The following is a 25959-nucleotide window of genomic DNA, read 5'->3' as shown; positions in this document are numbered from 1 at the left end:
AAGTGGCATCATTTCTTTTGATTTTTCAACAGGTAATCCATTATCCGCATATACACATGAAGCTATAGTCTGAAAGCATCAAGAAATGCAGTAATAAAAGTACAGACACCTAGAAGCAGCAGTTAATGCATATAGAACCCAATACAAGAAATGCAGTAATTTGTAAAAATGGTTCTCCATGAAAAAAATCATCACCACTAGCAATCGACAATTGATCCACAAGCAATTAATGTACTTGTAGGTTCAATTGTAACACTGATGATTGAAATCATTTTCTTGGATGTACTTGACATGACTAGGTGGCATAGCTTGGTAAAAGATTTCAAAAAGAAGAAAGTAGGTTCCGCAACAAGAAAGAGCAAATGGCTTAAACCAGGTTGCACAACAGAGATCAAAAGCCAAGTATACCGAAGCAGATGGTACATATGCACGTAACGTGTATGCATATCAGGATCCCATAAAGTGAAATATCCATATCCCACTTATATATAATAAATCCCTTATTTCCAATTGATCATGCATAATTTATGCATATTAGATACACGTTTTTGTGTATGATTCATAGCAAAAATGGATTAAACACCCATATTTATCAACGTTTTTCAGGGCACTGATTAGTTTAAAAAAAAAAATCACACAAAATGGAGTTTACCTGAATGTTTTTAAGTATTTAATTTATTTTAGGAGTCTTCTTTTGAAAATACTTTTTAGAAAATGCATTTTTAGAAAATTTTGAAAACTTAAGTTGAGATTTAGAAAATATCGTTTTAACCTAATATTTTATTATAAATAGTATTATTCAAGGAGGAGCCGACATCTTCCCTTGGAAAAAATGCCAACCCCCTCTCTTCTCTTTCTCTCTCTCCTCTCTCTCTACTCCTGGTTCCTCCCCCGTCTCTTCTCTTTCTTTGATTTCATCTTTCTTCTAATCTTGTCTATCGTTAGTGCATCTTTTCTCGTCATCGAAGAGTGCATTTCACCATGAGGACGACCACTTCTTTTTTCAACCCCTCCATCGAAAATGGTTGCAAGGTTTGCTTCTTTGTCTCCCCCATTTCTTTAGTTGTTTTATTTAGATTTATTTTGCTTCATCGCATGCATAAAAACATATTTTTGCATTCCAAACATCGTATTTTAGTTTTAGCAATCTTGTTTCATTTCCTATTTACGTTTTCTGCATTTTAGGTTGGGAACATGTTGCATCGTAGAATAGTTTCTTTTATTTTATTTTTGTTCTAATAATATTCTTTTTAGAAAATACAGTCTATATTTATATTTTTAGGCCAGCAAAGAGACTTGCGTGGTCGTTCATTCACACAAGCCGATTTGGTTCGCGAAACATTAAGAGACTAGCGTGAATCTCCAGTTTCGAGAGGGTGGTGTATGTCCCCCCCCCGATGATTCACTGAATCCCACGTCTGTGTTCGGGGGTCTGAATGAGCACCACGTATACAAGCACATGGGGCTCGTATTCCTGTGTATGTTGACATCACTTAGCATTGGAATCTTGTGTGGTTGCAAAGACTTTAGTACCCTTTCTTGCTATTCTTCTCATAAAGCGATGGTTTGAGAAAATGACAAAAATGCCCTTCATTCAAAAAAGAAAAAACAAACAGTTCAAAAAAAGGACAAACATGTCCTCCATCCAGAAAGTCAAGGATGATGTTGACTCTTCAAAGTCTTCTTCTTTCTCCGTAAAACACTGTAAAACCCCATCTCTCTCTAGAGAAGAAATCAAGGGAGACAAAGAGTTCTCCCTGGAGAAGGCTATGAACATCAACCCTCTCACTCTCACTCCCTTCTCTCTCTACTTCTGTGCACATCCAACAGACGATCCTACATTGCTCCATCAAACACCGACTGACCTGCACACTGATTGTAGCATCGTTCAACTTGATGAGTTGTGGAGCCTGATTCATAGTTTTTGCCCTTACAAGAGGGGGTTTAGGGGCTCCTCTCAGCGTGGGTAACATCATTCAACTTGATGATTTAGAGCCTGATATATATATATATATATATATATATATATATATATATATATATATATATATATATATATATATATATATATATCAAATCATTATATCCACCAACAATGCATGATAAATTTGATATTTTTTCATCAACGGATTATTATGATTCTCTTTTAACTGGTGAAGATAATATCTGTAACATCATAGGATAAAATGACTGCAAACCGCGAATGGATGTATCGTAGGATAATTGATAATAAGGCATCACTTGAATATGTGGATAGTGTTGACAGTTTTATTGAATTCGCAACGGCAAGTGTCAGTACAGTGGATCTTATCGGTCGGACCAGGTGCCCTTGCATGATGTGTAGGAATAATCGATTTGTAGAACCTCATGGCATTAAACATCACCTATATAGGAAGGGTTTTGTGAGTGGTTATCAGAATTGGACGCTTCATGGTAAAAAATTTGGGAACAATTTTAACGTACGGGTGGATGTGATGCACGATAATCTATATATGAAATTGATATTTGATGTCGCAAGACTAAAACTGAGTTCTGCTATAGGTTCTAGTGATGTACTAACTGGGGTAGAGGAAGAAGCAACAAAATGATACAACTAGTAGATTTTATGATTTACTTAGAGATACTAATGAGCCACTATGAAATGGTTGCGAGAGTCACATTATCTTGTCTGCAGTTCTTCAACTACTAAATTTGAAGTCAAAGTATAATTTGAGTCAATCATGTTTTAACCGTTGGTGCTCTATTATGAAGACTATGTTGCCCAAAGATGAGAAATTGTCACAAAATTTCTATCGTACAAAGGTTATGGTCAACGCTGTAGGTATGGGGTATCAAAAGATAGATGTTTGTCCAAATCATTGCATGTTGTATTTTAAAGATCAAGAAAATAGCAGATCATGTCCATCATGTGGGCATCCTCGGTTTAAGCTAAGGACAAGATGCAATGCTAGCACGAGGTCAACAGAAGTGTCAACTACTTCCCTCTCACCCCCAGATTGTAATGATTGTATATGTCTTCTAGGACAGCTAAACACATGAGATGACATGCAAATAAAGTTCAACATGATGAAGACAAGATCATGCATCTTGTTGATGCGGAAGCTTGTAAGCACTTTGATCGTACTCATCAGACCTTCACAATGGAAGTGAGAAATGTTAAGCTAGATTTATGTACAGATGAATTTAATCCATTTGGGGGTATATCAAGCTCATACTCATGTTGGCCAATATTTGTCACCCCATATAACATTTCTCTAAGCTTGTGTATGAAGCGTCAAAATCTTTTATTGTCTCTATTGATCCGTGGTCCGACCTCTTTGAGCCAAAATCTTGATGTATATTTAAGACCATTGATTAATGAACTAAAAATATTGTAGGATGATGGTGTTCTCATGTACGATATCCACAAAAAACAAAACTTTATTATGAAGACTATTGTTCTATGAACAATTAGTGACTTACCTGCGTATAATATGTTATCTTGTTGGAGCACACATGTGAGGTTGACATATCCGTACTGCATGGAGGAAAAAAAATCTTTTAGATTGAAGCATGAAAGGAAGTCATATTGGTTTGATTGTCACCATCGATTTCTACCCAATAACCATCTATTCCGACGACAAAGGAATGCATTCTGAGCAGGCACAACTGAAATACAAAGTCTACCTACACGGTTGTCTGGCATAGAAATTTTAAGACACTTACGATACTTTCTATATGGACTGACAGATGTCTGTAGTCGGACGCCCTTCCTTGGATTTGGGAAGGATCACAATTGGACAAAGAAATTTATATTTTGGGAACTACCATATTGGTCGACCTTATTGATGCAACATAATTTGGATGTGATGCATGTGGAGAAAAATGTGTTTGATAATGTGTTCAATACGGTAATGAATGTCAAAGGAAAAATGAAGGATAATCTAAAGCCCCATATGAATTTAAAAGTAATATATAAAAGACCAGAATTGGAACTCCAAGAGTACAATGTCAAAGTACTGAAACCAAAGGCAAGGTATGTGCTTGGACCAGATCAAGTAAAGTAGGTATGTCAGTGGTTGAGACAGCTAAGATTTCCAGATGGATACGTCTCTAACATTGCTCAGGCTGTGAAGATAGATGAGGGACAATTATATGGGTTGAAGAGCCATGATTGTCATGTCATTATGCAACAGTTGATTCCCCTAGTATTTTATGATATGTTAGAAAAACCTATATGGGTGGTATTATCCGAGTTGAGTAGATTTTTTATAACATTGTGTGCATCAAAAGTTATAGTAAGTGAGGTAAAGAATCTCAAGGATTTTGTCATCACTACTATTTGTCAGCTAGAGAAAATATTTTTGCCAACATTTTTCGATGTTATGGAATATATGATCATACATTTGCCATATGAACTTAGGGTTGGTGGTCCTGTGCAATATCGGTGGATGTACCCATTTGAAAGGTATATTTTTATTTATATTTTTCTTTCTAATGCTATTGAAAATTTATTGTATTACGAGATATATATTGTTGAAAGATGCATGTTTGACCTAAAAAAAAGGTTCGGAATAAAGCAAGAGTGGAGAGTTCAATTTGTGAGGCATACACTTTAAAAGAGATTTCAAATTTCTCATCTATGTACTTTGAACCTCACATTCTAATACGTTATACTTGGCTACCTCGTAATGATAATGGATATCAATTTACTGTGGCTGACAAACTATCGATATTTAAACCACTTGGGTATGCCTTTGGTAGTTATCGATCAAGACTCTTGAAAGATCGAGAGCAAGACGCAATACAAATCTATATCATTTTTAATTGCTCAGCGATCGACCCCTACCTTGAGTAAGTATACTTGTTAATCTATAACATTAAGTTTTATACGTGTATACATGGTTTGGTAATATAAATATTTGTCAAGTACATACGATTTGATCTGAAGTTGCGAAGAGAACTTCCATATCTCACTGATTCAGAAGTATAGAAAGAACGTGAAAATAAGTTTGGGGCATGGTTCAAAGAGTTGGTAAGGATGATGGCATGCATTTTTTTTGTGTAAACAACAATATGTTACTTAATTGGTCGTGATTACAGTCATTGTTTATGCTTGTAGGTCTACCATAGTGATGTTAATGATCAAGGAATATGTGATTTACAAAATGGTCTGATCAAAGTTGCGCAATGTTACAACGGGTACATCGTAAATGGTTATCGATTCCATACAAAAGACTATGATGTAAACAAGTCAACGATGAATAGTGGTGTATGTGTCAAGGGTAGCAGTTATTGTGAAAATAAACTTGACTACTGCAGTGTTATTGAAAAAATAATGGAGTTGACTTACTTAGGCATAATTAACACGATAACTTTATTCAAGTGTCATTGGTTTGATCTCACAACAATAAGAGTCGACAAAGCTTCAAACATTGTGGGGGTGAATCATAAATCAATGTTTGAAACATATGAACCATTCATATTAGCCTCTCAAGCTCAACAAGTTTACTATACTTCATATCTGAATACAAGAAAGTTTGATAGAAATGAATGGTGGGAGGTTTGCAAGGTGAAGTCTAAACTATACCCCGAGTATGATCAGTTACAGGAAGACAAGATTCTGAAGAAGGTGATTACTATCAATCAGATGATATGTATGACTTCTCTTATGGTCACGATGTCACACATGGTTTGCATGTCACATCTTCATTATCCGATAGAACGTGTATGGAAGAATGTGATCTAAATGATATATCAAGTGGATGGGCGCCCAATAAAGAAAAAGACGAAGAGGACGAAGAGGAGGATAAGGAAGGAGAAGAATATGAAAGTCAAACAAGTGATGAGGAAGCATACTTGAGCTAGTGAAATACATCTTGTAATACATACCACATCACTTTCTCATATGTTCTTATTTTTGTAGTTCGGAGTTCATGCTAGTCATGGTTATAGTTAGGGAGATATTGGAGTGTGTTTGCTACAGGTACATGTTTGACATTGTTGTGATATGAATGATTTGAATGTATTGTAATATTTGATGCTACTGTATCCATGCTTGCATGAAGTTATTTTTTATTTAATTATGTATCCATGTTTATGGAATTGCATATCATGTTACATTTCATGCATACTTAGCATGTACATGCATAGTTATAAAACTTATTCATGTAGGACCTTTAAATCTTTACATTTCATGCATATATCATGTCCATGCTAAGATCAAGGGTTATGTAACTAATCTAAATAACATTTTTATTTGTTATAATATGGTTCGTGGAGGTCACAGTGGTCGAGTACCCAGTGGTCGAGGACCAAGTGGAGGTCATGAGATATCATTAGGTAGATGTCTTTGTGTTATATTTAAATATAGGAATTCATTATGTTTTTGCTTATATGTTGATATAAAAATTGTTACTTGTTAATCATTTTTATAGGATCCCAACTCAGTGATAGCAGTCTCAGCCTTTGTTTTCATGTAATCCTTCAATATGTATATCATTTAAATAAATATACAGTTGATTAGTTTATATGTGCATTGTATGAATTTCTAACTCATTGTTCTGTAGATGATGTTTCGTCTGCACATGACCTACCTACACCGGCTACTCATAAACATTACGAGACAACGCTGGATGTAGGGTCTTTTCAGTGTGACACATGATGACTCATAAAAATGGTGTATATCGATAGTCGACTGTAAGTATTACATTGTTACTTGTCTAATACTTATCTTATAAATAGTGTATATTGATAGTCGATTGTTAATGTGTACCAATTCATGTGCAGTGTGAGGTTCAAGCAAAAAGAAGTAATACAAGAAATTAGGAAGTCACTACTTCAACATCTACCAGGATTGGTCGCTTAATGAAAAGAGTACCTCAATGAGGTGTTGGAAAGATTATGGTCCTCGTTCATGGTTTATAATCGTTTATCATAACTAATGTGTTTCATATATAATTTTTTATTATAGTCATGTACACTAACTTTCTAAAATTATTCGTAGGCTTTGAATTGCTTCGCAACTGCAAAGGAGAAACAAGACGCGAGGATAGTGTGGCAGAAGGTGACTGTCAATCAATTTACCGACATGCTGCACAATATGAAGACTGCAACAATAAAAGCAGCTAGTGGGATAGATGATCCACTGTAGTAGAAGGGTCATGACCCTTCTACTATCAGGATAGATTATTGGGATGCAATGTGCGACAAGTGGATGAGCCATGAATTTTGAAATTGCTCAGCAAAGGCTGCACAAAACCGAGCGAAGATGCCTGATGCCTATCTACACATAGGTGGTTCTAGGACTTTTGAGAGCCACCGGAACAAAATGGTAACCCATCAATATATATATATATATATATATATATATTCAAATTTATAAGTATTTCTGCATACTTTCTAATTGATTTTTTTATCATTTAACCATGCAGAAAGCCAAAAAAGGAGGCATTGTGCCTTACAAGGATGTGTTTGTTGAAATACATAAACGTAAGAGCACAGAAGAGTTTGTATCAGAAAAGGCGAGAGTGACAACAATATGTATTTATTGTATTAATAAACATTGTAATATACAAGTTACCATAAATTACATTATCATAAACATTGTAATTCTTAATTATTAATTTCTACTGTAATCATTACTTTATAGGAGTCATACGAGCAGCAAATGGTAGAGCGATATGGTGATGACTCTACTCAACATCTGTCTTTTGATCCTGCAGCATGGGTGACTGCAACCGGTGAACCCAAAAAGGGTCGTGTGTTTAGGTTTGGGAGTAACATGAAAACCACACCAGTCATTGTCACTTGCAGTCATAGCTCTTAGAGCTTGCTCGCCAGCATCAACTCTCACTGTCCGATTGATCCTGTTGTTTCATGGGATGGTGTTTGCCAGCTTCTTCAGAACACAATGTGTGACTTTTTATATGAAGTCATTCTCAACCTTGTCCATAATGAGTTGTGCAACTTTTTTCGGGAGAGAGGAACTTCGTCTGCATTTAACATGAGCTCTGGTTCCCATCAAGTATGAATGATTGAATCACTATGAATTTTTATTGCTAGCATTAAAACACATGTATGCACAATTGAATCACTATAAAATTTTTGACATTCTTATAATACAAATATGCATGATTGAATTACTATAAAAGTTTTTTGATAACCTTAGAACACATATAAGTATGATCTACTCACTATGAAAGTTTTTTGACTGCATTATAACACATATATGCTTGATTGAAGTACTATGAAAGTTTTTTGACAACCTTAGAACACATATAAACATGATTTCATCACTATGAAAGTTTTTTGACTGCCTTATAACACATATATGCATGCTTGAATTACTATAAAAGTTTTTTGACAACCTTAATACACATATAAGCATGATTTCATCACTATGAAAGTTTTTTGACTTTCTTATAACACATATATGCATGATTGAATTACTATAAAAGTTTTTTTACAACCTTAAAACACATATAAACATGATTTCATCACTATAAAAGTTTTTTGACTGCCTTATAACATATATATGCATGATTGAATTACTATGAAAGTTTTTTGACAACCTTAGAACATATATAAACATGATTTCATCACTATAAAAGTTTTTTACTGCCTTATAACACATATATGCATGCTTGAATTACTATGAAAGTTTTTTGACAACCTTAATGCACATATAAGCATGATTTCATTACTATGAAAGTTTTTTGACTACCTTATAACACATATATGCATGATTGAATTACTATAAAAAGTTTTTTGACAACCTTAGAACACGTATAAGCATGATTTCATCACTATGAAAGTTTTTTTACTGCCTTATAACATATATATGCATGATTGAATTACTATGAAAGTTTTTTGACAACCTTAGAACATATATAAACATGATTTCATCACTATAAAAGTTTTTGACTGCCTTATAACACATATATGCATGCTTGAATTACTATAAAAGTTTTTTGACAACCTTAATGCACATATAAGCATGATTTCATCACTATGAAAGTTTTTTGACTACCTTATAACACATATATGCATGATTGAATTACTATAAAAAGTTTTTTGACAACCTTAGAACACGTATAAGCATGATTTCATCACTATGAAAGTTTTTTGACTACCTTATAACACATATATGCATTATTGAATTACTATGAAAGTTTTTTGACAACCTTAGAACACATATAAGCATGATTTCATCACTATGAAAGTTTTTTTACTGCCTTATAACACATATATGCATGATTGAATCACCATGAAAGTTTTTTGACTGCCTTATAACACATATATGCATGATTGTGATACATAACACATTTATTTGACAACCTTATAAACCATATATGCATGCTTGAATCACTATGACATATTTTTAACAACCTTAGAACACATATCTGCATGATTGAATCACTATGATTTTTTTTGTCAGCCTTAGAACACATATCTGAATTTTGTTAATGTTCTTCACTTTATTGCTAGTCTATGTGTCATTCAACCATGTTACTTTGATTTTCTTAGATTAGGTGCATTGCATATAATTTGTTTCATTATTTTTTGTTTATCAATACTAATATTTCGGTTCTCTTATAGGATGCTGGAGATGATCAGCGTAGAGGAGCTGATGGAGGCATAGATGAAGGGGCAGATCGAGACAATGAAGAGGATGATGCTCCAAATCTTGGCGATGATTAGATTTGTTTCACGTACTTGTTGTTTCAAATGAAACTCTTTGTATATGTTCACTTGTAACTAATTAGAACTTGGCGAGGATTATAGTGGGTTGTTAATTTTTTTTCACTTATAGCTTGTGCTAAATTTGTTTCACCTGCTTTGTATGTCTTTTTTATGTGTACTTTGTTTTTTATACACGGGTTATATAAATTGTATAACGAGAAATTTTTTCTCAATATTTATATTTCAAATAATTTTTTTATTTTTTTTTAAATTTTGTGATGGATTAGCGATGGATATTATTAGTCGCTAATATCCAACGCGAATGTAGCGACGAATTAGGGATGGATATTAATCTGTCTCAAATCTCAAAACTGAATCAACTGATGTTTTGTGATGAAATGTAATCTATCGCTAAACCGTCGTTAAATGGATGACGAAATTTAGCGATGAAAACGTATCCATCGTAAAATTGTAGTGACGGATTATCGATGGATATGTATCTGTCGCAAAACCAAATCAGTCCTTATTTTGCGACAAATCATGACATTTGCTAATCCATCACGAATTAGCGATGAAAGTAGAGACAAATCCGTTATGTCGCTAATTAGCGACCAAAAAATTATGACGAATGCTATCCATCGCCAATCCGTCGCTAAACGGATTAGCGACAAATTTATAGTGGTAAAATCCTTGAGGTCTCCCCTATCCACCTGAGAGTACACCCAGCTTTGACCTTGCCGCAAGGTATGCCACATGTGGGCTTCCAACTTGTGACGTCCCGTCAACTTGGTGACATTCACAAGTCACTCCTACCAGATGAGCGGAGCCCTTGTTCGCATCTTGAAGATTTTATATATCCCAATAATAATTTTTTTAAAACCAAAATGAAAAATGAAAGAAACAAAAACACAATCTTCTTTGAGAATCATAAACGGTAAATTGGAGATTTTTACCAGATAAAATCAAGATCTTAGTCTTGTTTCATCAGAGACAATAGAACCTCTTGAGTGTATTGGTCACGTTTTGCATCATAATCAAGCTTATTTGTATGCCCATAAGTAGGGGTGTCAATGGGTCAGGTTTGACCCAAACCCGACCCATACCAAACCCTATAGTGTCAAGGTTTGGTAATAAACAAGGATGTCCGATTAGAATCTGGGTCTGATTCAAAACTAAGATCTGATTAATATATGGAGCCAGGTATGGTTTATGAAATTTCAGACCCGGGCTTGACCTGAGTTCCGACTAAGATCTTTAACTTTAATTTCCCAATAAGAGGTGTAAAATGATTGCGGTTTGTGGTGCAGTACTACCAACAGCCAGTAAAGGATAACTGAAGGTATACCACTGTTGGAATATACAGCCGACAGTGTGGGAGTTCATGAACTTGGTCATAGTTTTATACGTCGCCAAACATGCCCATATCAAGATGCTTCAAATTTGAGCTTGCAATGCTGCCGTTAGCAACTTCAAAGATAAGGATAGAAAGGAATTTATTGCCATGAAGTTAGTGCAAGTTGACAAAAGACTTGGGCTTTTCCTAGGTTCTATGTACTTGAATAATTCAAAATAAACACAGCGACCAGACTAGACCCATATCTAACCATATAAATTAAAAGTTCATGCCCATACTTGCATGAAAGTTCACTGTATGGGCCTCAATACCCTACTCAACTGCACCAGGCCAAGTTGGCCAACTTGCCTCAACCATACCCATACTTAAACTGCACAGTGTTCTAAATCTGGATCTGATCTTCATCAATGCTCTTTATTTCAGTTCCCTATTCTTCTTTCTAAGTGTTTACGTGTGCATGCGTGCGTGCATGTGTGATTTCATGTGCATGAATGCACACTTGCTCGAGACTTTGAGAAGCCTGCTCAGCTTCGAGTGCATTCCCTGACCCGATTGATTTTGGATCTGGTTTCATATGGTAGATCTGCTTCTTGTTAGGGCGTTTCCATAGCGAAGGTATGTATCCTGGAACATGGATGTCCTAGCTAAATTTGGGACAAGACAATCCCTTGTCCATAAAAACTAGTTTATAGTCCCAATTTCAAAGCTCAAAAATAAAATATAGTTGGTTGGCAAGATCTACAAAGTCTTAGTGATCCCCATTCCTAGGCAGGTTTCTTATCTTTTTTTTTTTATGATGAGGAACCCTCGCCGGAGCAAGCAAAACCCCGGGTGTGGCCCCACGACCACCCTGCCTTATGTGTCCCACCTGTGAAAGCTATGGACACAACCGTGCTAGGCAGGTTTCTCATCATAAAAAATAAATCTATGAAGTCCTAAATTCAATGCCTGGACCAAAAAAAAAAAATACTTTTAGTTTCAACAATTTTAGAGCAAAACTAATTGATAAAAATCTTAAACTCGTGAACCTGGAAAGACAAACCTTTGTCTGGCAGGAGCAGTTAGTGCACGTCACCTTGTGTTGGGACGTTGCAAGTTCGAACCCCAAATGGTATGGTTGTATATCTGGTAGGGTCTGCCTAACCCCAGCTTTCTCTGTGGATAAAAAGACAAACCTCCTTATTGGTTTTCAGATTCCCACACTGTGTAATGCTTCTTTTTGGTTGGCGTCTGCTGATGCAAATGGATCGGATCCAGGATGGAGGTTTTGCAATTTTTGGTTGTTCCATATCCCGACTCCTTCATGTGTTAGCTGTTCTGGATCCAACTCGTTTGCATTCCTTGTCTCCTAACACCAACTTGCTAATCAAAGAAAATAAAGAATAGGAGACTTTTCTTGTAGCAAAAAACTTCAATTTAAACAAGTCATGACTTGGGTCAGAAGCAATCTAGTAATGGATGTGAAGAAAAGCTCTTACTAGACCCAGATCCAGTTAGCCACTTATCCTAATCAAATATTATGCATTTACACATAAAGGGAGTTTCATCCAGTTGGGTCTAGTCAGATTCAGAGTCAAACTCAGTATTTGTTGTAAACATGCAAAACCAAATCTGACCCATTTATCTGATTGGATCTGAGACTCTTTATTGAAGCCAACTAAACCGGATCTAGTTGGTTGGGTTTCCAAATGAAGCCCGTAATATTACATCCCTAAATAAATATATATCCTCGGAATATTCTTGTCTCAGCATCCAAACTCTCCTCGAGTGCATCACAGAACGGGTTTGGACCTGAACCACCCCAGATCCAATCAAAATGTAACCTGTTTAGAGCAATTAATGTTGCATATCTTGGTATCAGACTTTTTTTCTGAAGGAAAATCTTGCAATAAATTAAAATTTTTGTTTTTTTCTAAAATCTTTTCTTATATTGTTAAAATATTTCAAAAGTATATGAAATAAAAAAGGTTAATGTTTGCTATACCAAATCTAAACTGAAATAAAAAAGCTCCCTAATTTAATATGCTGAAAACGTTGGCGAACTTACCCCCTTTTGAAAAACATCCGCGATAAAAATATGATATTTTCAAAAATCACTGAAGTTTTTTTGCATTCCCAAAATCGTCATCTTGGGCGTCATGTAAAAGTCAAACACGGCAGATTGACCATGCTCTTTTCAAATTTGTAAAAGCGCTGTGTATGCATAATTACCATACTACCCTTAAAGTCAAACCCTTCGAACGGAACAAGTTGGGATACACCAGCTTAAGACGATGGACCAGACGAAAGGGCAAACCTGTCACTTAAGAGGTCAAAAGACAAAATTGTCAATCAACGAATACAGAAGTCAACACCTAAATATTGACCGTAGGTGCAGTGGAATAAGGGATAAATGAGTCATTAACTGAAGGTGGTTTACTAGTCTAACTCCCAACGCCACCCTTTGGGCTGGCAGGGCGTGATCTCTAGGGTACTTTAAGTTACCAAATTACACCTGGTCTTCTGAAGATTGACGGGTTTGGTACTAGGGGATCCCTTTGTTAAAGGTCATTGATTTGTGATGGTTCTCAGGTTATCACAATTATAGCTGGTAAACGAACGGAGCAGCTGGTGACTCGGCTCGGCTAGAACTCGTTCGTATAGTTGGCGAGCCGAGCCACGAGCAGCAGCAGCAGCTCGTTTAGCTTAAACAAGTCGAGGCCGAACACAAGGTGTTCAGTTCAATTTCGCTCGATAATGCTCGTATCGATAAAATATATATATATATTTTACGAATAATATATTTTGTGTAATATATAAAAGGAAGAATGCATAAAATATATATATATAAAAAGAATTGATGAATGAAAAATATATACATAAAATATGAACTACTAAGTGTAATCTATAAAAAGTCGGTATATATATATATATATATAACATAAAATATTTTTACACGAGGCTAGTCTAATTCAGGGACAATCCGAGATTGAGCTCGGCTCGGCTAAACATGAACGCGAGTCTAGCCACGGTCTCAAACCACTAATAAACCAGCCGAGCCCGAACATACCCCTATTCGGTTTGGCTGGTTTAGTAAAAGCAAGCTCCTTAAATTGTATTTATCGAGGTTTGAGGTCTCTTTTCTTTTTTTATCCTATAAAACTTGAACCCAAGCCTAATCCAACAACTAGTTTTTTTTATATAGGTAAGCTGGGGTTAAGCTGACCCCCACCTCTTTGACAAATATTGTGATATTTATAAAAAAACATCGCCGATATATCGCAAGAAATAATTGCTTGAAAGTTTAAAATGGTAATTTCTGGCAAGATTCTCAAACTCTGACAAATATCGTGATATTTATATTTTTAAAAGATATTTATCATGAAAATCACCGAGATTTTTATTTTAAATGCATTTTATTTATATTTTCTTATCAAAAATATTTTTTATATTTTTTAATTTATTTTTTATTCCCAAAATTTTGCAGAAAAAAACATGAGATTTATGAAAATTTTCAAAATCTCTAGAGTTTTTTGACTGCCAAGAATTTGCCGTTTTTAACTTTTGTCACTATGACCCACACCATTGGGATTTGAACTTGCAACCAAGACCCCGATGGTCCAACAACTAGTTATTTGATGTTTTCACAAAGTGAACCCAGTGAACCTCAAGTCAGCAATAAGTTAACTTTGAGCTTCGACAACTAGCAAGTCCCGCCTATATTGGATCCAGCCATCCAGGCAGATCTTGCCCCAGATTACACAGGAATGGGAATAAAAGCATCACTAAGATAACAAACAGCTAGCTCAAATGAAAGTAGAGATCCTGTTAAGTTCCCTATTGGATCCAGTCCCGGTCCAGGTCTGACCAAACGATGCATGGTTTCAAGTTCCAATATGGTTTTGAGTTATCCAGATTGGATCTAACTGGACCCTGTACCAAATCCACTTAGCAGCACTAACTATTCTCCAAAATGTGGAGGCAGAGACTTCACGTACGTGTACTAAACAGTAGCCATACTGTGGGATGTGGTGGTCATTTTCATAAATTGGTTGTCTTTTTCTGCCATTGACCAAGAATTTATGAGAAATAATGAGATTATGAAGCAAAATCCCAAAGGTGCCCTTCTAGCATGTAGAAACTTTGAGGGTATTACCGTTCACAATTAAAGGACTGGGACATTTTAGTCATTTCAGAATAAAGATTTATCCCGTGTTGATGATGATGCTATCCAACACCACCTAAGTGTTTGACTCATTAACTTTGGTCATGGGTTGAGTGCCCTTCACCTTTTCATGGCAATAATAAACCTAGTTCCCATTGTAAAACGGATTGTAGACTTGGGTGCCCTTGCCATAGTCTCAAATTGACCAACTTATCCTTTTGGAGGCAAGTGAACATTGGACCGGCCCCAAAAGACCCGACCCAATGCCTATATTAGGGCACAATGAGCCTAACCCCAACATTGACCTGTTGGAAACCCAACTCGACCTTTATTAGGTTCGAACCCAACCCGGGTCTTTTTGGCCTTAATAAAGATTATGTAAAATATTAAAATAATGACCGTACAAGTCAATGTTTAAAACAGCATGTCCGCTCGTGTCACCAGGGACACACGACCAAAAATGGCGTCTCCCTGTGACGTAGATTAAAGTTTGTCTATTTTTTCATTTATTTGCTTATGTACATAAAACAAACCGTTATTTTTACATTATGTTACTGACACATATTTGAAAATGGACCTAGTTTTTATTAAGGCATCAATTAGTAATAATAAACTAGTTATAAACGGTTTATAACCCCAATAACAAACACGAAAATGCACTTTTACAGATTTCAAACTATTTCCGTAACAATATTTCCTTGTATTATTTCTATTTTTCAGTTCTTTCATTGTTTGTTTTGGCAATTTATGACATACTTTGGCATGAGTAGTGTGCAACTATCAAACAGGCAATTTTCTTTATTTATCCTCACATTTCCCTCATTTCTCTGCAGTAGAGAGCCCCATCACAATGACTCGACGAGTACTCCTTCAATTGACACCAAAAATGGAAAAACCCCACCTTTCTCATTCATGGAACAAGATTTCTTTGGAATTTCTTATTGTCCAAGATCCTTCTTTTCGCACTTAGTCACAAACATACCCTGAGGGGAGGGCCCACTTTTGATTCTCAGATGGATAAGCAGAAAAGGGTACAACAGTAAAAACACATTTTATTTATAATATGTTTTCCTGTGACATGAAAAAATAGGGTTGAGAAAGTACAGACTCATAGATAATTCTCGTGGCCCCCCTCCCCCCGCCTTTGAAAGGTCTGCTTCACCAATGTCAAGAAAATGCCTATTTTCATATGAAAATGAGTCATTTTCTCACCATCAGGGGGTGAAAACGATGCCCTCTCCCAAGCCACTTGGTGACCCTCACAACCCTATGGACAAAGTGGTCATTTTAAAAATTATGGGTACATGGAGGGAATATATCAACTAGGCAAGGGCATAAAAGAGTTTTCCCCCCCAATAAATCAAGCCACCCAATCTCATTGAATATGGTTCAAAGCTGGTCCAACTACACACACAATGTTTGGTGCTCCATTTATTGATCCCCACCCACTTCCCACTCTTGTGCCTATATATAGTCTGCTTAGTATGTGCGCCACACCCCCACCCACATAGTTAGCTAGAGAGCCATGGCTGGTGAGCATGCACTGCTCTCCACCGAGATAGTGAACCGGGGGATCGAGTCGTCGGGCCCGGATGCGGGCTCGCTAACATTCTCAGTCCGTGTTCGGCGCCGCCTACCGGACTTACTGCAGTCGGTCAATCTAAGGCATGTCAAATTGGGGTATCACTACTTGATCAATCATGCTGTGTACTTAACTATGATCCCGGCGGTGCTGGTCCTGGTGTTCAGTTTCGAGATCAGCACCCTGAACAAGGATGAATTATGGCGCAGGCTGTGGGTCGAAGCCCGGTACGATCTCGCGACCGTGCTCGGGTTCGTTGGCATGCTTGTGTTCACCCTCACCGGCTACTTCATATCGAGGCCCCGGCCGATCTACCTCATCGATTTTGCGTGCTACCGGCCGTCCGATGACCTTAAGGTACTCTATCACGTCCTTTGCATATATGCTTGCTGGAAGCAGGATTAGTTTAACTCATCAATCACTTTAATTAATCAGCATAGTAAACATGCTTAACACACTCAAAAGAGTTTGCATGAAACACGTTAGTCATTAAGAGAAAGGTGTCGGAGATTTTGGTCATTTTCTTTATGAACTCCACAAATACTGGCAATTAAAAATAATGGTATTTTCTATTGGTGTAAAAAAAATAGATGATAATTCTCTGGCAATGAAAAATAATGATATTTTTTTATTGGTGTAAAAAATTAGATGATAATCCTCTGCATGTGATAAACCGATAATGATAATTTTTTATTCTTTATGAACTGCACAAACACTCTATAATGATATTTTTTTTATTGGTCTAAAATATTTGACCATTTTTGAAAAATCTCAAGATTTTCATAAACCGATATAATACAAAAAAATGATATTTTCAAGACATCACCTACTCTGGAAATATTGTGCTTTTATCACGATATTATTCTGTTAATAATGAAATATTCATGGTTTATATATATATATATATGTTCTGCATTTTTTTCTTATATTTTATTTATGGTTTTATATCTTTTAGGATTTACATATACCGATTTTTCCTGAGATTTCCTGAACAAAAAAAAACATTTTTTTTTAATTTATCTTGAGATTTTACTTTCGAACACATAATTACCTAAATAACCTTTTGGTACAGATAGCATAGATATTTACCATTTCTTTTGAAAGGGTATTTTAGTGAATTCCGAGAATTTATGTGTTTATTTATAATCCACCGTACATGCGTGGTCCATTAAATTCTCCATTGATGACAACACAGAGGTTGAAGGTCATTTTCGTCATTTGGATTTTTTTTTAGAATAAAAGATTTTGTCTGGCTTTAATACTTGACCGCTAGGCTCATTAAACCACTGCCGTGAACCTTCTGAGTTTCATAAATGACAAAAATATCCCTAAACCATTCTCTAGTCATTGTCCTCAAGAATGACCGAGTTGCCCCTGTGATGTAGGTGTTCCAAGTGAATCGGATTCGGTCGTACTCGTACCTCCAATCTGAACCCGATAAATCGTACTAGGGTTTGGATTTTAAAATTAGATCCAATGATAAGTTTGGATTAGATTTATACATTTGGATATTTAGAAGATCAACGTCATATTTATATGGGTATTTTCGGTCTGTTTTATTTACAGATCCAGATCAAATCTGATGCATTTTTAAGGTGTAAAACCTTTGTTCTGAACCTTTTTTATGGATCCTGTAAGATTATGTGAAATTTGGATTTGGATTCAGCCATGCTATCACTATCTCACGATCCCGGCCACATCTGATTCGGAGTCACCATGATCCGACTACATGAATTAATGACCAATATTTGGATTCTGAATCGGATCCATCAGATCCGAACCACTTCTGATCCGATGTACGTAGATGGTATTGCTGATTCCAGAGGGTATATAGGCCAATTATTGAAAATTGAAATTTGAAAATTGTCAATTTTCTTTGATATGTTATGTGCCATGTTGTCGACCAATAATTTACTTAGATTTTGGTAGATTCATTGTGGAGGACGGCAAATGGATCGGGTTCAGCCAGACCACTAAACCGAAATTTATACGTTATTTTCAAATATGGATATTAAATAGAAACTGAACGCGTTTTCACATCCAGGCTTTATATAGTTGGATTCTTTGTGTGTTTGGATTCTTAATTTGGGTTGTTACTTTCTATCCTATCTACATTCACATCTTGTTCAAATCCAATCATTTCATCGTATTTTACGTGCAAAATACATGCTTTATAACTATTTCTAGCATACCTGATAGTACTTTACAAAACTTAGAACTACTTGATTTGGATTCCAATTTGGATCAACCTTCATCCACCCTGTATCCTATCCATGTGAAATCCTATATTTTAGTCAGGGCTGGTAAACGGGCTGAAGGAGACGAGCTTGAAGTATTCAAGCTTGGCTCCTTTCTTCATTATGGGCTTGAAGTGACCAGAGCTAAACAAGCCGAGTTCGGGCTGACTTGTTTGTAAAATAAAAAAAGTGTTTTAAAGATGAAAGAAATAGGATTAAAAAATACATGTGAAATATATATATATATATATAGAGAGAGAGAGAGAGAGAGAGATGGGTAGGTGCAAAATTGATACGTGCTAAGTAGTTTTTTCTGCCTTTATGGTGTTTTTTTCGCAGTTGGAATCCTTTAAATGTATTGGGCATGGTCGATTTATGTGGAATCCACACTTGGATCATGTGTTTTTGATGAAAAAAAAATGATATTTGGAGCCTCAAAAATTTACAAAGATTTTATACTATTGATTTTTGGAACCTTATAAAACCCCACTTCAAGAGCTTATCCCTATAAATTCAAGTACACGTTTATAATTTAAAAATAAAATAGAAAAACCCCGAAAAACTTATTTAGCGGGTATCATTTAACACCTACCCATTACTCTCTCTCTCTCTCTCTCTCTCTCTCTCTCTCTCTCTCTCTCTATATATATATATATATATATATATATATATATATATATTTTCTTACTATATGATGAGTAGGACCAGAAGAAAAAGGGGAACCGTCCGAACCTTTCTCGTTTGGGGCGGGGATGGAGGACATGAAAAATGGATCGGGGATGTTGGTGAAAATCAAAACCAGTGCGAGGTGAAGGTGGAGATGGACTTACTCTTGCCCCAGCTCCATCATCGATCCCCGTTAATAAAATTATTAATATACTCTTATTATATTATAAAATAATATTTAAATCTTATATATATATATATATTTTTAACCGTGAGTTTCTACTTTCTAACCCTAAATGAGTCTCCTTCCTCTCATTCTTGTAATGGTTCTAAAGGACTATTTAAATCCTGTACCAGAGGAAAACGGGAAGCCATCCGAACCCACCCAATTTGGGGTAGGGATGGAGTACATGAAACGGGAAATTGACCGGGGATGGACCGGGATTGAGAGCAAAATTTTGAGATGAGACGGGGGTAAAGTGCTTGTCCCCTGCACCTGCCCTGGTCCACTGCCATCCTACTGATGAGCTTATATGAACCATGGCGAGCACCTATTGTTCATATTTAGCTTGCCAAGCCTATGTTATGAGTTTGAATGAGTTCTTGGACTACCCTAATTTTGGGGGTCTCCATAAATTTCAAGATTAAAATAAAAATAAAAACATGGCAAGAACATTATTTGACAATAGGCAATAGAATGAATTATTATAATTTTTATTTAGATTTTCATGTTTTGTGAATTTCATGCTGTTAAAATTGCAGAAATTCAAAACAATGTAGATATTTGTTTCTATGGTGCCCTAGTCTATGTGGTGTCTTCCCTGCTCTTTGCCTGAATTGTGTTAAGTCAGCCAAGTTCAAAGTGAGCCTCTGGAAAATGGATCACAATAAACTTAATTCTGGATTCTGCTGATCATTGTTAGTTTCTTTTTGTAATAAAAGGCTATGTTTGTGTTTAATCTTACTTGAGTTACTAGAGAATTTCTGGATTTTAGTTTAGTTACCAAATGACTTGAGACATGTTTAAGTTTGAGGTATTACACTTGACTTGCAAGTGAACATTTTTTCCCTCTAATTTTGGTATCAAAATGACATGAAGGTGTCCAAGCAAGATTTCATCGAGCAAGCAAGAAAATCCGGGAAGTTTGATGAGCCAAGCTTGGAATTCCAGGAGCGTATACTCAAGTTTTCCGGCATCGGCGATGAGACTTACATCCCGAAAGCCGTTATGTCACCGGAAAATTGTGCCACCATGAAAGAAGGCCGAAATGAGGCCTCGGCTGTCATCTTTGGTGCTCTAGACGAACTTTTCGAGAACACCAGGGTTCGGGCCAAGGATGTTGGGATCCTAGTTGTGAACTGCAGCTTGTTCAACCCGACACCCTCGCTCTCGGCCATGATTGTCAACCATTACAAAATGCGCGGGAACATCATCAGTTTCAATTTGGGAGGGATGGGATGCAGTGCTGGGATCATTGCACTGGACCTAGCACAGGACATTCTCCAATCCAATCCAAACAATTACGCGGTCGTGGTTAGTACCGAGATGGTCACGTTCAATTGGTATACGGGTCGGAACCGATCGATGCTGATACCAAATTGTTTCTTCCGAATGGGATGCTCGGCGGTGCTTCTATCGAACCGGCAGCGAGACCGGCACAGGGCTAAGTACAAGCTTGAGCACATAGTCCGCACACACAAGGGTGCAGACGAACGGAGCTTTAGGTAAGTTTGATATTCACCAATCACACTTGACTAATTAATATTTAGGGCACTTGAATGACATATTAATATTCAAGTGATGCTTTATGGGCAGTTTTCTAGCATTATCATGCATAAATACTCATGGTAAGCACTTGTTTTGAGATCATATAATGTGAAGTCTTAAATAAATTCTACCTTCACATACAGGACAGCATGAGTGTCCTAATCAACAGTACTTTCTTTTGTTTGTCCAAAATTTTCTTCAAAATAGAAAAAAAAATTGTAGATTCTTACACAACCCCAAGGCTGTAGGTTATGTAATTATGAGATTTTTGAGAAAAAATTGTAAACCACTTTCAGAAGCAGCCAAACTCTTCTTTGGTGTTTACACTAGTCAGGAAATTTGAACATCATCAACTCGTAAATTGGTGGTAGCATTCAAGACAAATTTAATGGGAACAGGGAAATTAGCTGTATGAGCTAGCCACTAATCACAGTACAATCTCCACCATGCATTTATTATGTGTGGTAGCAATTTGGGTGTTGAACTTTTGAGTGGACATGAAAAACAACAATAGGTTTGTTCTTGTGCTGGTATCAGTTGCATTGCTCTGTATGTCATTAGCAGAATATATTCTATAATGTTGGGCCCCACATAACCAGTGGGAGTAATGTGTCATGCTGTGCCAAAAGCTATTATTACTATCTATCCATCTATCTATCTATCTATATCTCTCTCTCTCTCTCTCTCTCTCTCTCTATATATATATATATATATATATATACAGTTACTTGACTTGCATACTTACAAAAGCACTAAAGGAATGGATCTTTCATCATAATTATGGGTGTTATGTTGTTCCTGTTCAAAGAAATGTTAGGCATCTGCATGAGTGACACTCTGTTGACACCCGTAAACATGTGCATTCCCAACTGTTACTGGGCTACCATTATTTAAAAAAAAAGAAAAGAAAGAAAGCCCTCTCATATGTTTGCATTTTTGCAAACATCCCACTCTCTCTCTCATATGTTTGCATTTTTGCTGATCTTTCAGCAAAGGTGACTAATTAACTACTGGTAGGGTTGGGAAATGAACCAAGCAGCTCGTGGCTTAGCTCGATTCGGCTTGTTTTGAACTTGTTCATAATCTTGTCCTATAGATGGCAAGCCGAGCCACAAGCAGCTCGTTTACCTTAAACGGGTTTGGTATAAACAGAGAGTGTTCTGCTCTTCTCGGCTAAGTGATTATGTTAATTTGATATACTTGCTAAATTTTTAATTTTATATGTACCATTTTTTTTTAATATCTTTCTAAAACAAAAAACTTGAATTTATCATGACTTTTATTAGAAAATCCAGAAACCAATGCATGTTGAAACTGACTTGTAATTAAATTGGCAATCTTTACTTGTATGTATAATAAGATCAAATACTTTATCATGTCAAAATTAAGCAGTTCTTTTGTTACTACCAACTACAACATACTTGGGAAGTTCCATCTAACCTTGGTTCCTATGCCAAACCGGACCCAGGTGTGTGATCCAGGAAGAAGATGAGCAACAGAAAAAGGGTTTGTCCATTAGCCGAGACCTTCTTGAGGTTGGTGGCCATGCCCTCAAGGCCAACATCACCACACTCGGGCCGCTGGTGCTGCCATTCTCTGAGCAATTACTCTTCTTTGCAACGCTGGCGATGCGGTTTTTCTTTGGATCCGCCAAAGTCACCACCAAGCCATACATTCCAGACTACAAGCTAGCCTTTGAGCACTTCTGTGTCCATGCAGCAAGCAAGAGTGTGCTGGCTGAGCTGCAGAGGAACCTGGAGCTTACCGATGAAAATCTTGAGGCCTCGCGCGCTGCATTGCACCGATTCGGCAACACATCTAGCAGCAGCATATGGTATGAGCTAGCCTACTTGGAGGCCAAAGAGAAGGTCCGGCGAGGGGACCGGGTATGGCAGATCGCTTTTGGGTCCGGGTTCAAGTGCAACAGCACAGTTTGGCGCTCACTGGGCCGGGTCAAGAAGCCCGCTAGGAACCCTTGGCTCAACTGCCTGGACAGGTATCCAGCAGCTATCTATGAGTAAGATTTGGGGCCTCAACCAACCGGGGGACGTTGGTTGGCAGGAGCAGTTAGTGCAGGTCGCGTTGGGACGTTGCAAGTTCGAATCCCAACGGTATATGGTTGTATAACTGGTAGGGGTCTGCCCAACCCCAGCTTTCTCAATCGAAAAAAAGATTAGGGGCCTCAAGATGCATTCCCAAGGTGTCACTTATTTTTCCTTTTTCTTGTGTTTGGATAAATTGTGAATGGAGTGGGATTACTATTAAAGAGCTTAAGTGTTGCACGTATGTATGCAAGCAAGTGTACATGCAAAAAGTTTTATGATTATTTGATTATAAGGATTTGATGCTCTTTTATTAATGAATTTTCATCTCTCTCTGGACTTTTGGTTAAGATCAAAAGCATCATCATTTTTTTTTTTTATAAATTTAGTATCCATCATTGTATTAAGTCTTCTTATTGTGGTTTTGAATGGATCGACACAATTTGAACGCCATGACGGGTTAGCGGGGTGAAGTTTAAATCTTAAACAGGGCTTAACTCTCGCATCACTGCAACCTGTCATTTGTTTTTTCCTATGGGAAAAAATGAGATGACTTCTTCTGCCAAGTATAACATCACAGGGGAAAATTTGATGTAGGATCAAGGGATATCAATGAATCAGATTTTATCCGATATCTGACCGAATTCTATTCTGTTTAGTTGCATTTGGTATGCCAGAAACGTTTCTGTTTATGATTGAATGTGGATATGGTTTTGATTTTTTCCTACTAAATCAAACCTCACTGGTGCACAAATGTGTTCGTAGCTTTCAGTGGTGGGCCACCTAAGGCAGGGTGGTCATGTAGCCCCACCCGTTGTTTTCCCCCCTTCGGCGAGGGTTCCTCATCATCATAAAAAAAATCCTACTGAATCTGACAAATATCCAAATTTCACAGATATTTGAATGCGTTTCCATGTAAAAAGAGGATCTGGTATAAGCTTTTCACCATCTGAATCCGAATCCAAATTGGAATTCATTTAGCCAACATCCGATTAGTCGAACATGGTATTTGCCACATCTGATCCGAATCTGAACCGTTTACATCTCTGGCCAACTTTTTCACCTCAAAAAATGGTCTCGTGTTTCCGATGTCAAACAGAAACCTACCCTTATTAATTACTATCGACCATTAACTCGAGTTAAGTTTCAGTTAATTGAGTCAGATGATAATACTACCTTCAAATGACTACAATACTTAACCTTCTCTTGTCTATGAGAGTAAACAAGTATTTTTCAACTACAACAGCAACATAAAAACTCAAAAGAATCAAGTTTTCCAAGATTTTGGTGGTTGACATAATTAAAATCACTATTTGGAGTTTTCAGAGAATTCAAACAAAATGTGGCCTTTTCTGAATTAGGTGTAAAACATTGGATCTGAATGGGATTTTCCCAAAATCATGTCGGGCGCTTTTTATTCTTTGAAAAAATTAAAAAAACGTACCTAAAGTTTGGACATTAATAAAAAATGCACTTAAGTTTTGGAAAATTTTAAAAAGGCACCTAAATTTTTTCACCGTTAATAAAAAAAAAACTTCCATCCATCAAACTTAGGTTATCACTAACCTAAGATGAGCTAAGGGAGTTAATTTACCATTTAACCCTTCAAAGACTACTTTCCTTTTTTTAGGTGAATTTTTTACATATGATGTTGAGGGTAGAATGGTAATTTTATATCCAATTTAACAGCAAATTTGAGGATAGTAAACTCCTGGTCCTTTTAAATTAACCATGATGTTTCTTAGGTGTATTTTAAAAAAATATCAAAACTTAGGGGTCTTTCTTATTAATGCCCAAACTTAGGTGACTTTTTAAAAATCTCCCTCATTTTTTTTATCATATCCTGCCCTATTTTTAAGCATCGTTGGCATCATAAAACCGTCATTTAGATTACAAACTTATTTAACAAAATTCTTTTTTTTTCAGATTTTTCTTAAGATGCCATGGGATTTTTAAAATTTTTGTTTTTAAGAAAATTTTTGTAAAAACAAATGTCAAGAGAAATGAAAGATAGGGCTTAAAAGTATCGAAACTTATTGAGAATAAATGCCAAAAGTTCATGTCAAAATCATGAAATAATAGTTACCTTGAATTTATCACGATTTTAGCAAGATTCTCACATTTTGTCATCTTATTACAAATTTAAAATTAAGGCTATTGCCAATATTTGTCATATGCATCGGATTCAACCTGATGTGACTCGATTTGACATGAGCACATCATGGGATATGGCATAACTCATGGGAGTCACTAAAGGCTTCTCTAAGAAGGGGCCTGGTTGCATAGGCGGAGTTGTGTGTGGTCTCAGCCCAGTTAAAAAAAAAAAAAATTAAATGCGCAGCCCTTATTCCATATGAAATATATTTTTATTCATTTTTGTAGCCCAGTCCTGACTGCAGCAAATAGTTTGATTTGTCCATCAGAAATAGATTTTTATTAATAATTGTAGCCATTTTTTATTTTATCTCAAAAAATATATTTTTTGGGGCACTGCCCCCCGAAC

General features: G+C 36.3%; 1 protein-coding gene across 1 annotated transcript; it reads left to right on the top strand.

Moving 5' to 3' along the window:
• Positions 1-16656: 16656 nt before the first annotated feature.
• LOC149831858 (3-ketoacyl-CoA synthase 10-like) lies at positions 16657-23809 on the top strand. Its single transcript, XM_090014189.1, has 3 exons — positions 16657-17100; positions 20746-21371; positions 22883-23809. Exons 1-3 carry the CDS (start codon positions 16687-16689, stop codon positions 23433-23435), a joined length of 1593 nt encoding a protein of 530 aa, XP_089870315.1. The 5' UTR covers positions 16657-16686; the 3' UTR covers positions 23436-23809.
• Positions 23810-25959: the final 2150 nt, after the last annotated feature.

The sequence above is a fragment of the Nuphar pumila genome, chromosome 7 (assembly GCF_984573655.1).
Source record: "Nuphar pumila chromosome 7, dmNupPumi1.hap1.1, whole genome shotgun sequence".
Lineage (NCBI taxonomy): Eukaryota > Viridiplantae > Streptophyta > Magnoliopsida > Nymphaeales > Nymphaeaceae > Nuphar > Nuphar pumila.
Note: the sequence above shows the minus strand (reverse complement) of the source record. Positions and strands in the feature narration are given on the sequence as shown.